Raw genomic sequence first — 12,017 nt, 5'->3', positions numbered from 1 at the left:
GACTGAAGCCTACTTTGCATTTGGCTAAAGCATATCTTTCAGAAAGGGAGCCAGCCTTGATTTGAAGATATCAAGAGATGGGAGAATCCATCACCTCCCTTGATAGTTTGTTTCCGTGGTCAATCACCCTGCATGATAAAAATGTGTGCCTTATTTCTAATTTGAATTTGCATGGCTTCAGCTTCCACCCATGTGTTCTTGTTATGCCTTTCTCCTCTAGATTAAAGAACCCTTTAGTATCTGGGTTTTTTTCTCCCCTTGAACATACTTATAAACTGTAATCAAGTCACCTCTCTATCTTCTTTTCGATAAGCTAAACAGATTGAGCTCTTCAGATGTCTCACTATATGGCATTTTCTCTAGCCCTGTAATTGTTTTTGTGGCTCTTTTTGGCACCTTCTCTAGTTTTTCAAAATCCCTTTTTAAAACGTGGACACCAGAACTGGATTCAGTATTCCAGTATGGGTTTCGTCAATGCTGTACAGAGGTAATATCACTTCTCTACACCTACTCACTTCTCCCCTCTTTGTACATAAAGGGTTGCACAGTGGTTTGAGCATTGTCTTGCTAAACCCAGGGTTGTGAGTTCAATCCTTGAGGGGGCCACTTAGGGATCTGGGGCAAAATCAGTACTTGGTCCTGCTAGTGAAGGCAGAGGGCTGGACTCGATGACTTTTCAAGGTCCCTTCCAGTTCTAGGAGATAGGATATCTCCATTAATTAATTAACCCTTTTTGTGACAACATTGCACTGGGCGCTTATGTTGGGTTGCGTGTCCACTATTGACCGCTAAGTTCTTTTCAGTCACTGCTTTACAGGAGGCAGTTTCCCATTCTGTAAGTATGGCCCTCATCGTGTTTTGTTAAGCTAGAAAAAGTCATAGTTAGAAAAAGACAAGGTAGGTGAAGTAATAACTTTTATTGGACCAACTTCTGTTGGTACAAGGGGACAAGCTTTCGAGCTTCACAGGGCTCTTCTTCAGGTCCAGGGAAGGTAACCAGCTAGAGAGAGGTTTACTTAATCATTTTATAATTCATGTCTTGAAAGATGCATGCAATTAGAGCAACATTAGGATTAATAATGAAATGTTAATTTCAGCAATAGAGCTCATTAGCAATTTGAATTGCAAGAATTTACGGTGATGGGGTAACCATGTGATATTGCAAAGGGGATTTTGTGCTAGGATTGGGATGTTGTAGCTCAGATTGACTGCCCTTTCTTGACATGCTGATTTGTGACACACCTCTGAGAAATTATCCACGTTTTTTGTTTTTCATATGGCCTTCTTTGCATCTTGGTGCTCCTTGACTCATTGCTCATTTTGGGTAAAAATTCATCCTGGTGTAGCAAGCCAGCACAAATCCTATGGGACTTAAGTTGTGTGTAGGCCTCGTGCTGGTTTGTTGTGGGGTGGAGGTGGATTTTTTTTTTTCCTTTGTGACAGAATGAAGTAAATCTCTATCACAGCCGTGTCTGTGGCTATAATCACATTGCCTGTGGGTGTCTGTCAATTTAAATTAAGCCCTGAGTCAGCAAAACACATACACAGGTGCTTAGGTCCTGTTGGCATCAATGAGACTTAATATTAAGCACATGCTGAAGTGCTGTGCTGAGTGGTGATTTTAGGGTAGGATTTTCAGAAGTGCCAAAGTGACTTAGGAGCACAAATTTCTCATTGCTGTATTTTTCTATCATATTCATTTTTTAAAAAGAGAAAGATCTGGGAAATATATATTACTGCCCTGTGACTTGCAGAGAACATGCAGGATGTGATGATATGAAGGTATGTGCCAGATCATTTCCAGCAGTGTCTTTACCTTATCAAAAGAGAAAAAAAGATTGTAAAATTATAAACCAGCAAACTGATGGAAGCAGCAAAGAAGTGAGATTTGATACGTTTATCTCCACAATGAGAACTGAAAACTTACATTTGAATGAAACAATGCAGAAGTATCTAGCCTCACTGCAAGTGGCCCATTTGTCATTCACAAGGGAGAGAGAGGGCAAAGATAGAGTGGCATATTTAACTCGCCTCCTATCCCAGAGGTGTCTTGCCTCCTGGATATGTTTGGTGCAGTATGTTGAAGACTAAATTTATCAGCCTTTTCAGAAGAGGGAGGAAAAAAAAGGCAAGTGACATGACATATTTCTCCTTTCCAGAAAGAAACCTACTCTTTGTATCGTGGAAAGAGTTAGTTGCACCTTAACGACTGTAGCTGACCTGTCAGTGGTGCTAGGGTCACTGACAACACTGATAATTGTGTACATTGTGATTTTCTTCTTCTCATAAACAGGAAAATGATGGCATCAATTTGTACTACTGGTCACTGTTTGACGGACATGCTGGATCTGGGGCAGCTGTTGTAGCATCCAAACTGCTTCATCACCATATTGTGGAGCAGCTGCAGGAGATTGTGGAGATCCTGAAGAACTCTGCTGTCCTTCCCCCAACCTGCCTAGGAGAGGAGCCAGAAAGCATGGTTGCTAACAGCAGAACTCTAACCAGGGCAGCCTCCCTGCGTGGGGGGGTTGGGGCTCCAGGCTCACCCAACACCCCTCCAACACGCTTCTTTACAGAGAAGAAGATCCAACATGAGAGCCTTGTTACTGGAGCTATTGAAAGCGCATTCAAAGAAATGGTAGGTGTATTTCAGTGCTGTTGACTACTTGTTACTCAGTTTAATGAGTACCATGGGTTGGGGGAGGTGACTTTCTTTTCACTTGTTCAGTCTAGAATTAGGTGTGTATTTGCTGGCTCTCAGTCCTGTGGTATCTGAGCACCTCACAATTTTCATGTACTTATTCTTGCAACACCTCTGTGAGTGGGGCAGTGCTATCATCCCCATTTTACAGATGGGGAGCTGTCGCACAAAGAGGCTCCTTAGCCCAAGATTATACAAGAACAAATAATTGAACTTAGGTCTCCTAAGTCCCAGGCAGCTGCATTAACCATTGGACCATTCTTCCTGTCACATTGTTGTCTAACTTGCTGACATGGCTTTTAGAAGCTGTTTTTTTAAAAAGGAGATGTATTATGTAGAAAGCTACATTGCTCCACAATAGTAGATATCCACTTTCAATGGTGAGATAAATTATTTACGCTAGTCTGTATATTTCCTAATAAAAAATGGTGAAATTTACCCTGGTGCAGTGGGATGGCCTCGGACCCTGTATAGGGGGTGTGGGAGAAAGAGCTGCACGGAGGATGCATCTGTACCCCTCATGCCACAGGCAGGGTCTCTGCACCAGCCCTGCCTGGGCTGATGCAGGAGGCCATGTTCTGGCAGGTTGCGGGTGGACCAGGGGAAGAGCCCCAGTACCCACTGCATCTGGGTTGAGAAGCAATGGCGGTTGTTCTAGCTCATAGGCTAGAATAGGGGCTGCACAGTAGCTCTGTACCCTGGCCCATTGTTGCGGGGGAGGGCCTCACCCCTCCACTCATTTATGCTTTATTCACATGAATACTTGGGGTGAAATTCTGGCTCCACTGAAGTCCGTGGCAAAATTTCCATTTGACTTCAGTGGAGCTAGGGATTCACCCTTGAGTGGATATCCCCTGCGGGAGCCTGGTTCTGCAAACTCTTGCCACTGTGCATAGTGCTTGCTCGCCTGAGAGCGCTCCTAGCAGTTAGAACTATGCCTGATAAGTGCTTGTGGGATCAGGCCTTAGGAAATGACTATATTCTATGTCTTAAAAAAAGCTTCCGCTTTGTGCAGAAAAGTTTTTTAAACTAAGCATTTCCCAGAGATTTTATTCTCAAGGTGAAGTACAAAGGCAGGACTCAGTCATAGTTTTTCCTCATATATGTGAATTAGTCTTAGTACATGCGAGTAATTGGCAGACTGCAGCAGTCATTCCAGAAAAGAACGGTTTCATTTCTGCACTCAAGTACAGTAATTACAATGATTAGCTTTTTGTGTAGTGCTTTCCTTCCCAAAGAATCAGAAAGCTCTTTGCAAACTACCGTACAACTGAAAATATTCACTGTAAAATATGTTGTACATTTTTATTACAAATCTTTTTTTACTATTACACAACACGATGATAGAAGTTGCACAGAATCAACTATATTTAAATTAGTATTATGAAGTATACACCACAACATCATCAAAAATACACATGGCTTAGTATAGCACTGAGGGCCCTGCCTGAAATTTGGACTCCATTGTGCTAGGGACTGTGCACACAAATCATGGCAATTTGTCTTTCTCCATGTCACTAGCTGGCATCGTGGTAGGCTTTATTCAGAATGAGCATCTCCTGCCCCATGCCTTTGATCAAATGCTGCAGGCTGGGGACCTTTTACCCCCACTTCTGCCTCTCCATCATTGTCTCCAGGAATGCTCTCAGTTGTTACCCCAGTACAATAACAATTCTAATTAAAAAAAGCAGTTTTATTAGGGAAAAAATAGGAGTAAATACAATATATCCAGTCTAAGGTCTGGATAACATCTTGTGCTTATAATTGGTTTAAGCAAAAGAATAACATTGCTGTGTGTGTGTGTGTGTGTGTGTGTGTGTGTGTGAGAGAGAGATTTATGTAACAGCATTTCTAAGGCTGACACACTCCCCCTACCTCTCTAACTCTGTCCTTCTTTATACGCCTGGCGCTCTCTGAAGTAACGGTGTGAGCCTTCTTGATATCACTGTGGTCATTCTGTATTAGTACCTCATCCGTGTTTTGTTTTTATGCTAGTCCAACCCTTTTGAGTTAGCTTATTTACATGGGTTCCTTAGTAGCACAATGTATCATTGCACCCAATGTTTAACAAAAACCAGCATTCCTAAAGTAGGCAGGCACAGTTCTCGGTTGTCTTTCCTGCAACACACAGCACTTCACGGGAACCCTTTGAACCTGGATAGAGTGTTGGGTAGATACATATAACCCTCTTTGCACATCCCTTCAGGTACTGCCTAATAGAAGGCCTTCAACTCTTCTCTTCCCCTGGAGTGTTGTGTGCCATTACTTCTTTCTGTCCAGCCTCCTTTTTAAATGCTAATTAGGTCTTCCCTGTCTTGCCTGAAGTGTCAGACTCAGTGTAACTCCCTTTTAGTCATAACTCAATTAATAATTCCAGTGTCTGTCAAATCTGATTTCTTCTGGAGAGTGCTCACTCTACCACACCCACACACAGTAAACCACATGGCACCCTGTTTATCTACCATGGAAGGCTGTTACCCTACTCAGCTATTTAAACTACTAACCTCTCTCCTGTCTGTTTTTTTTCTAGACTACAATGTTTGATTGTGTTGTAGCGTGTGTTAATTTATTTCCATGTTGTAACCTGAGATCACAAATGTTTATTCCAGGCTACATTCAGTTGAGTGTTCACTGTTAGCATTTACAATTACATTTGTTAACTCGAGTTATAGTACAACCCAAAACAGTAGTCTGGACAAACCCTGAGTGGTTTGTAGGCCATGTCCTGGGGAGCTAGAAGTGTATTGCCAAGTGTTCTTCTATATTAAGCTACTCCGATAATGTAATCAAACTCAACTCCATCAAACTCAGCTTGCTGAACTGAGCAAAAGGGGGCTTATCTGAATTTCACCTGTTGGGGGTGTATGCATCGCTTTGTGCATCACAGGTGAGCCATCTACCTCTTCTTTCTTTTTTTGTTTTAAAGAGAAATTAAAGGAAAGAGCTTCCACTCCACACTCAGCCTTATGTAGAAAAAGTGCCACTCAGAGTACACTCCCATCTGAAAGGTATATCCTCACCCCCAGTTATCCTGCTCTCAGGTCATGACTTAGTTAATAGCTTTTTGTTTTTGTTATATTGGGGTGAAAATTAGTTAAGTGATACAAAGCTGGCTTACTGCTAAAATAACAGATGGGCTGAAGAGGTAGTGTTCAAATCCAGAACCAGGTTTGGATTCAACTTGAGATTCTAAATCAGGACTAAGATTTGTATTCAGTGTAGATGAAATATAGTAAACTGTTCTTGTAAAACTTTCAGATCAAAATGGTGGCGATCTTGAGAGATGAGAATATGTCGTCATATTTCTGCCATTTTGAATGGTGGAAACACATGAAAGAATCCATTGTTTAAATAACTGACAAAACAAGAGGAGGGTTGACTTGGTGATGCAAACATTATATTTCAGAATATCGGGGTTTTTTTAGCATCACTCCTGGAGCCACAAGTTCAAATCCCAAGAGAGTTACCTCAGCCCTTCATCCTTCTAATGTAGATTAAATAAATTCCCATGTTTCTTTTGGGAGACTGAGAAGCCTGGAACCTGCATAGAAACAGGACATTACTTTCTGGATGGTCTGTACAGAGAGACTTGCATCTGCTTGATAACCTAAAAAGCAAATGAATCCGTATGTGATGTTTACAACCATGTATAATTGGGTCAAGATCAAACTTTATTTACAAGCCCTACTTCTGAGTCTTACTAATGGATTTCAAGTTCATTGAAGGAGGGGAATAGGTATCGCTACTCTGTTTTAAACTTCTGCTCAGGACAGAGTTGTTGCACAAAGAGGAAAGATTGCTTGTTCTTTTGGAGGCCATGATTAGCATTGCTTGGCCTTCCCTTTTTTGGAACTGCGAGGCCCATTGGGTAAGCCATGGCAATGAATGAACAAATACCCTTTTAGTGGTCTTATACTGTGACCCATCTACACTACAACTCTGACAGTATTAGCTCATGGTTGTCTGGCTTGGCTAAGTGAGTCTGTATTCTAACAGTTTTTCCTGTAGCACTGTGGTCAGGACAATGCAACCTAAGCTATAAACAGCATCCCTGTGATAATTCTTACAACTGTTTTGTCACATCCATACTACAAACAAAAATCCATTTTTAAAAAAAAATTTACGTTTTGATTTAAATACAAAAATAGATGATTTATCCCAGGCTCTGGAGGTTTAAACACTTTAAATTGCAAATCTGTACAACCAACATAGCAAACCCCACACACAGGAGAAGCACCAGCTGCCTAGGATGTCAAAGTGAAAATGCAGGTGTACCCCACCCTAGAAAGATCCTTATCCCACCCCTCTCCACAGCCCTCCCCCAAACCCTGAACAGATAAATGGGCTTTGCAGTGTGTCCTGGAGATTAACAGATATGGACAGTTTTGGAGCAAAATGGCAATGAGGTCCAGAGCTGAGGAGCCCTAATGGAAAGTGTCTGCCGGAAGCCCCCCTCCCTCTTTTTTAGCAGAGATGGCTTCAGCTTGAGCATCTAATTTTAACAGTAACTGCCCTAAACCATTTCTGATCATGACTAAAACCAACATGAAACTCCAGCGGGAAACCAATAGGCAGGCAGGCTAGTTCATGAAGCACTGATGGCATGTGCTTCTAGTATGATTCTCCGCTTAACAAGTAGACAGCAGCCTACTGCACCAGCTTTAGTTTCCAAAGGGATTTTAGGGACAGCCTCATGGACAATGCAGATGTTAAAGTGGCAAAACATGGAAAACGGTCCATATCCAAGAGACTAGGTCACAACCTTGTGGAATTTAAACAGCTCTCTTGCTGAGTGCTGTAATTTTAATCCTCTAAAAGAAAATGGTGATCTAACACCACGCTGAAGTTGTGAAGTCGGGCAGTAAATAGCGGATGGATACCACTGAAAGATGCCCATACAGTCTCTGTCATGTTCTCGTGATGCTTTCCCTAATCTACCATCGCCTCCGTATTGTCTGGACTGAACCTTTAGCCAACTTGCCCACATTAGTGTCCCAAGTTCAGCCAAGAACTGGGTCAGGCTTGTCTGGTGTGAAAAGTGTACTGAAGGCACTGCCACACATGCTGCATCATAGATATGTTGAATGAGAGGGGTAAAAAAACTGAACCCTGCTGTACCTCAAATGGGAGCCCTTAGGGTAGAGCACCAGTTACCCTCTGTGGCCACTCCAAGGGAAAAGAACAGTCATCTAAAAGCAGCTCCATCTATTCCCCACTAGGTGGCACAAGCAAGCCAAGCAACATATCATGGTTGATGGTATCAAAGGCATCTGATGGGCATAATTTGAACTTCGATACCTGATCTTCATCCACTGTCGGGAAGAGATCATCCAGTGTAACCAACACAGTCTGTGCCAAACCAAGTCTGTATTTGGCTTGACACGGATCAAGGATAACAGAGACACTGTGAGGGTTATCTCACCAGAACCTTCTCCGCAATCTGTCTGAAGAATGGAAGGTGGAGCAGTGGCCAGAAAGGGTTATGCTCTTAACCTCAAGTGACAGCTGGTTGATCAGAGGCTGCAGAATGCTTTCTTAAGAGCAGTTGGCTGCCAGCTCTCTGTAAGGGCAGTGGTGGCAATCTTTTACCACAGATATTTCCCCACTGGCCTTCACCAGCCAGGAAGAACATAGATCCAATTCTTAGACTGGAGCATAAAGTTCTCCCAAAACCTGAGCATCTCAGGGAGTGGCACTGGGTGAAATTCAGGCAGAGAAGACTTGAGATTTGTCCCATTACAATATTGCTTGGCTCTCAGGGATGCAGGCAGCTTGCTTGCTGTGAGGTGGTTGCAAAAATTCACTGAAAGATTCACCTTGTCACAGTTGGAAATGAAAGAGTTATTGAGATGTGCAAGTTTTCATGGAAGTCAGTTACTGTAGATAGAGAATCTGGAAAGTTTCATGCCCCAGGGGCTTTACCCAAAATGAATCCCTCTACGGTGCTTCAGAGACATTGAGCAGTTGAGAATTCTATACTCTGTCATTGCAACATACATACTGTGACAAAGATTTTCCAAGTAGTGTACAGAGACTTAGCTATCTTTCATAACATATAAATACCTTATCCAGCAATGTGGGCACAATTTGAGGTCACATTTCATTTAACAAAGCATGGTGACTTTGGCACGTCACAGTAGTAAAACTTTGAGTTCTGAACAGAAGTTGTCCCTGCATCTACAGATGGCTACATGAGTCACTGTCAAGACTGGTAAGGAAAAAAGATGGTCATTTTTTCAATGTATCTGTTTGTAGAATTAGTGGTGTTATTAAAGTGCAGGCCATACTTACACACTCGGGGACTCTATCCTGGGAAGCAGTGACTCCAAAAAAGATTTGGAGGATCATGGTGGATGATCAGCTGACATGAGCTCCCTTTGTGATGCTGTAGCCAAAAGGGCTAATGCAATCTTTGTTATGTATAAACAGGAATATCAAGTAGGAATAAGTAGGGTAATATAAACTCCCATATTTGGCACTGGTGCAACCATTGCTGGAATACTGTGTCCAGTTCTGGTGCCCACAATTCAGGAAGGATGTTGATGATAAATTGGAGAAGGTTCAGAGAAGAACCACGAGAATGATAAAAGGATTAGAAAACATGCCTTACAGTGATAGACTCAAGGAGCTCACTCTATTTAGCTTAACAAAGAGACGGTTATGGGGTTACTTCATCACCATCTATAAGTATCTACAAAGGGAACAAATGTTTGGTAACAGGCTCTTCAATCTAGCAAAGAAAGGTATAACAATTCAATGGCGGAAGCTAAACAAATTCAGATGGGAAATAACGTGTACATTTTTTAACAGTGAGGATAATTAACTCTTGGAACAATTTACCAAGAGTTGTGGTAGATTCTCCATCCCATGCATTGGATATTTTTCTGAAAGAGATTCTCAAACAGGCATTAATTCAGGGAAGTTCTATGGCCTGTTATGTAGGAGGTCAGTCTAGAGTGATCCCTTCTGGTCTTGGAATCTATGAAACTATTAAGGGCCAGATTCTCAGCCCTGGTCAATGCAAGGCAGCTTACATAGACCTATCTCTGAGTGTCTACACTAAAATGTCTCTCCCACCGATGTAACTTGCGCGCTGCGCTCACTTAACTCCACCTCCGTGAGAGGTGTAGTGCTTAAGTTGGTATAATTCGCTCAGTGCAGTGTCAGTGTAGACACTGCATTACATACATCAACTTTAGTGGCTTCCAGGAGGTGTCCTCCAATGCCTCAGCATGACCACTTTGGTCACTGTTTTGAACTCCGCTGCCCACCGGCCAGGTACACAGGTACACTTCTCTCCCCTTTAAAGCCCCATGAATTTTTGAAATTTCATTTCCTGGTTGCTTGGCATGGAGAGGTCACCTAGCAACTGCCCAGCTGACCATACTGGCTACACGCTGCAGACGCGCTTCTGCCTGGAGTACACAGGAGGTGATGGATCTGTGTGGAGAAGAGGCTGTGCAGGCACAGCTCTAATCCAGCTGTAGAAACATCATTATTTACAAGCAGATCACTCGGGGCATGGGGGAGAAGGGCTATAAGAGGGACCCAGAGCAGTACCATGTGAAAGCCAAGGAGCTGCGACAGGCGTACCAGAAAGCCAGGGAGGCTAACAGTCATTCTGGTGCAGAGCCACAGACCGGCCACTTTTACAAAAATCTGCATGCCATCCTTGGTGGAGACACCACCCCACCCCCAAGAGAACCATGGATACTTCAGGAAGCCCAAGTCACAGGCCCCAGCTGTGAACAGTGAGGAGGAGGAGTATGGGGGACAGGCGACCGGGGGATCCAGTGGCACAGCAAGCCAGGACCTGTTTTTTGGCTCCTGGGCAGTCCCTACAGTCCAGCACAGGTGAGCCTGATACAAGGGAAGGAACCTCTGGTAAGTATACAATTTGCTTTGATATTGCAGGGACACATCTGTTCATTTACTCTTTTTTTTTTTTTTTTTTTTTAACTTATGCTAGAAGAGGTAGTGAAATCACCAGTAGAGTGAGAAGCAGATTGTCTAACTGTAGAGGGGAAGTAGAGCTGCTGAGGGGGTCCTGCAGAATAGTTTTTGTGTGTACCAGGTTGTCCCATGAATCCTTCATAGAGATCTCAAGGAAACTTTTGTGAAGGCAGTCTGCAATCCTCTGCCAAAGGTTTCTGGGGAGGGCTGCCTTATTTCTCCTGCCGTGGTAGGACACTTTCCCAAACCACTCAACAATTATTTCAGCAGGCACCATTGCAGCGTGCAGGCTAGCAGCATATGTCCCCGATCTACAGCCGGATGCCTGCAGGAGCTATTCCCTTTCACCCGCTGTTACCCTCAGCAGTGTAAGTTCAGCTAAAATCCCCATCACCTGTGGAAAACAGTGCCAGTATTCAACTCAGTTGTCCTATACGCATATACTCATGCCTGTGAACTATCCCCGCCGCTTATTTTCCCAACGTAGCCACCCTCCCTCACCATCCCTGGGACTGCCGCTCTGCTTTATGAATCCCAAAGAGAAGGGAGAATGTAGTGCTTACAACTTGTGTGGATAAAAGGGAGTGAATGCAGTATACCAAGTTTCAATTTATCTTGTGAATACACTCACAATAGTACCTCTGTGCATGGTATCTTTTGCAGCTGGAAATGTGGCCTTGAGGATCTCTGCATCCGCACCAGCAGAGTGGCGCAGCCAGATAAGGAGAAGGAAGAGGACGCAGGATGGCATGTTCCAAGAGATCCTGCAAGCCTCTGCTGCTTTCGATACCCTCGCAGACAGCATGGATGGGGATAGAGTGGAAAAGAGAGCAGAGAGGGACACGCAGCAGCAGATGCTAGCACTTTTCAAGCAGCAAACAGACATGCTGTAGACTCTTGTGGACATTCAGGTTCTACAGTTCCATGCTCACCTCCCTCTGCAGCACATAGAGAACTGCATTCCATGTGGCATCCGGGGTCACTGCACTATGCCTACCACTTCACCCTGGGGGAGAGTGCAGGCAATCATAGCAGCACGTGCACTGACCTGTGAGAGACATGGTTGGTGTACGTGTTTGTGAAATGGAAATGACTGTTCTTTCTCCTTCAACAGTTCTTTCCCCTGTATTTATAAAGTTTAATTCAATTATAAACATGTCTGTTTGCATGGGATTGTAATAAAAGTCTATTTATGGAAACTTAATTCATCTTTATTAATTTACAGCATATGCTGGTTGGGGCTGACATCATTCACAGTTAATAGCAATAGCTGCATATGCAATGTTATATTGCTACACACACGGCACTCATTACAAGGTTCATACTGGGGTGCCAAAAAGCAATGCAAGGCAGAGTACGTTAA

At 43.3% G+C, this 12,017-nt stretch overlaps 1 protein-coding gene across 1 annotated transcript in view; it reads left to right on the top strand.

Moving 5' to 3' along the window:
• PPM1H (protein phosphatase, Mg2+/Mn2+ dependent 1H) overlaps positions 1-12,017 on the top strand; it is a 197,886-nt gene that overhangs the window by 107,598 nt on the left and 78,271 nt on the right. The window contains exon 3 of the mRNA XM_024205105.3: positions 2,294-2,638. Coding sequence (XP_024060873.1) covers positions 2,294-2,638 — 345 coding nt within the window. The remainder of the gene's footprint in view (positions 1-2,293; positions 2,639-12,017) is intronic.

Source organism: Terrapene carolina, unplaced genomic scaffold, assembly GCF_002925995.2.
Source record: "Terrapene carolina triunguis isolate 2854851 unplaced genomic scaffold, T_m_triunguis-2.0 Scaffold68, whole genome shotgun sequence".
Classification (NCBI taxonomy): domain Eukaryota; kingdom Metazoa; phylum Chordata; order Testudines; family Emydidae; genus Terrapene; species Terrapene triunguis.
Note: the sequence above shows the minus strand (reverse complement) of the source record. Positions and strands in the feature narration are given on the sequence as shown.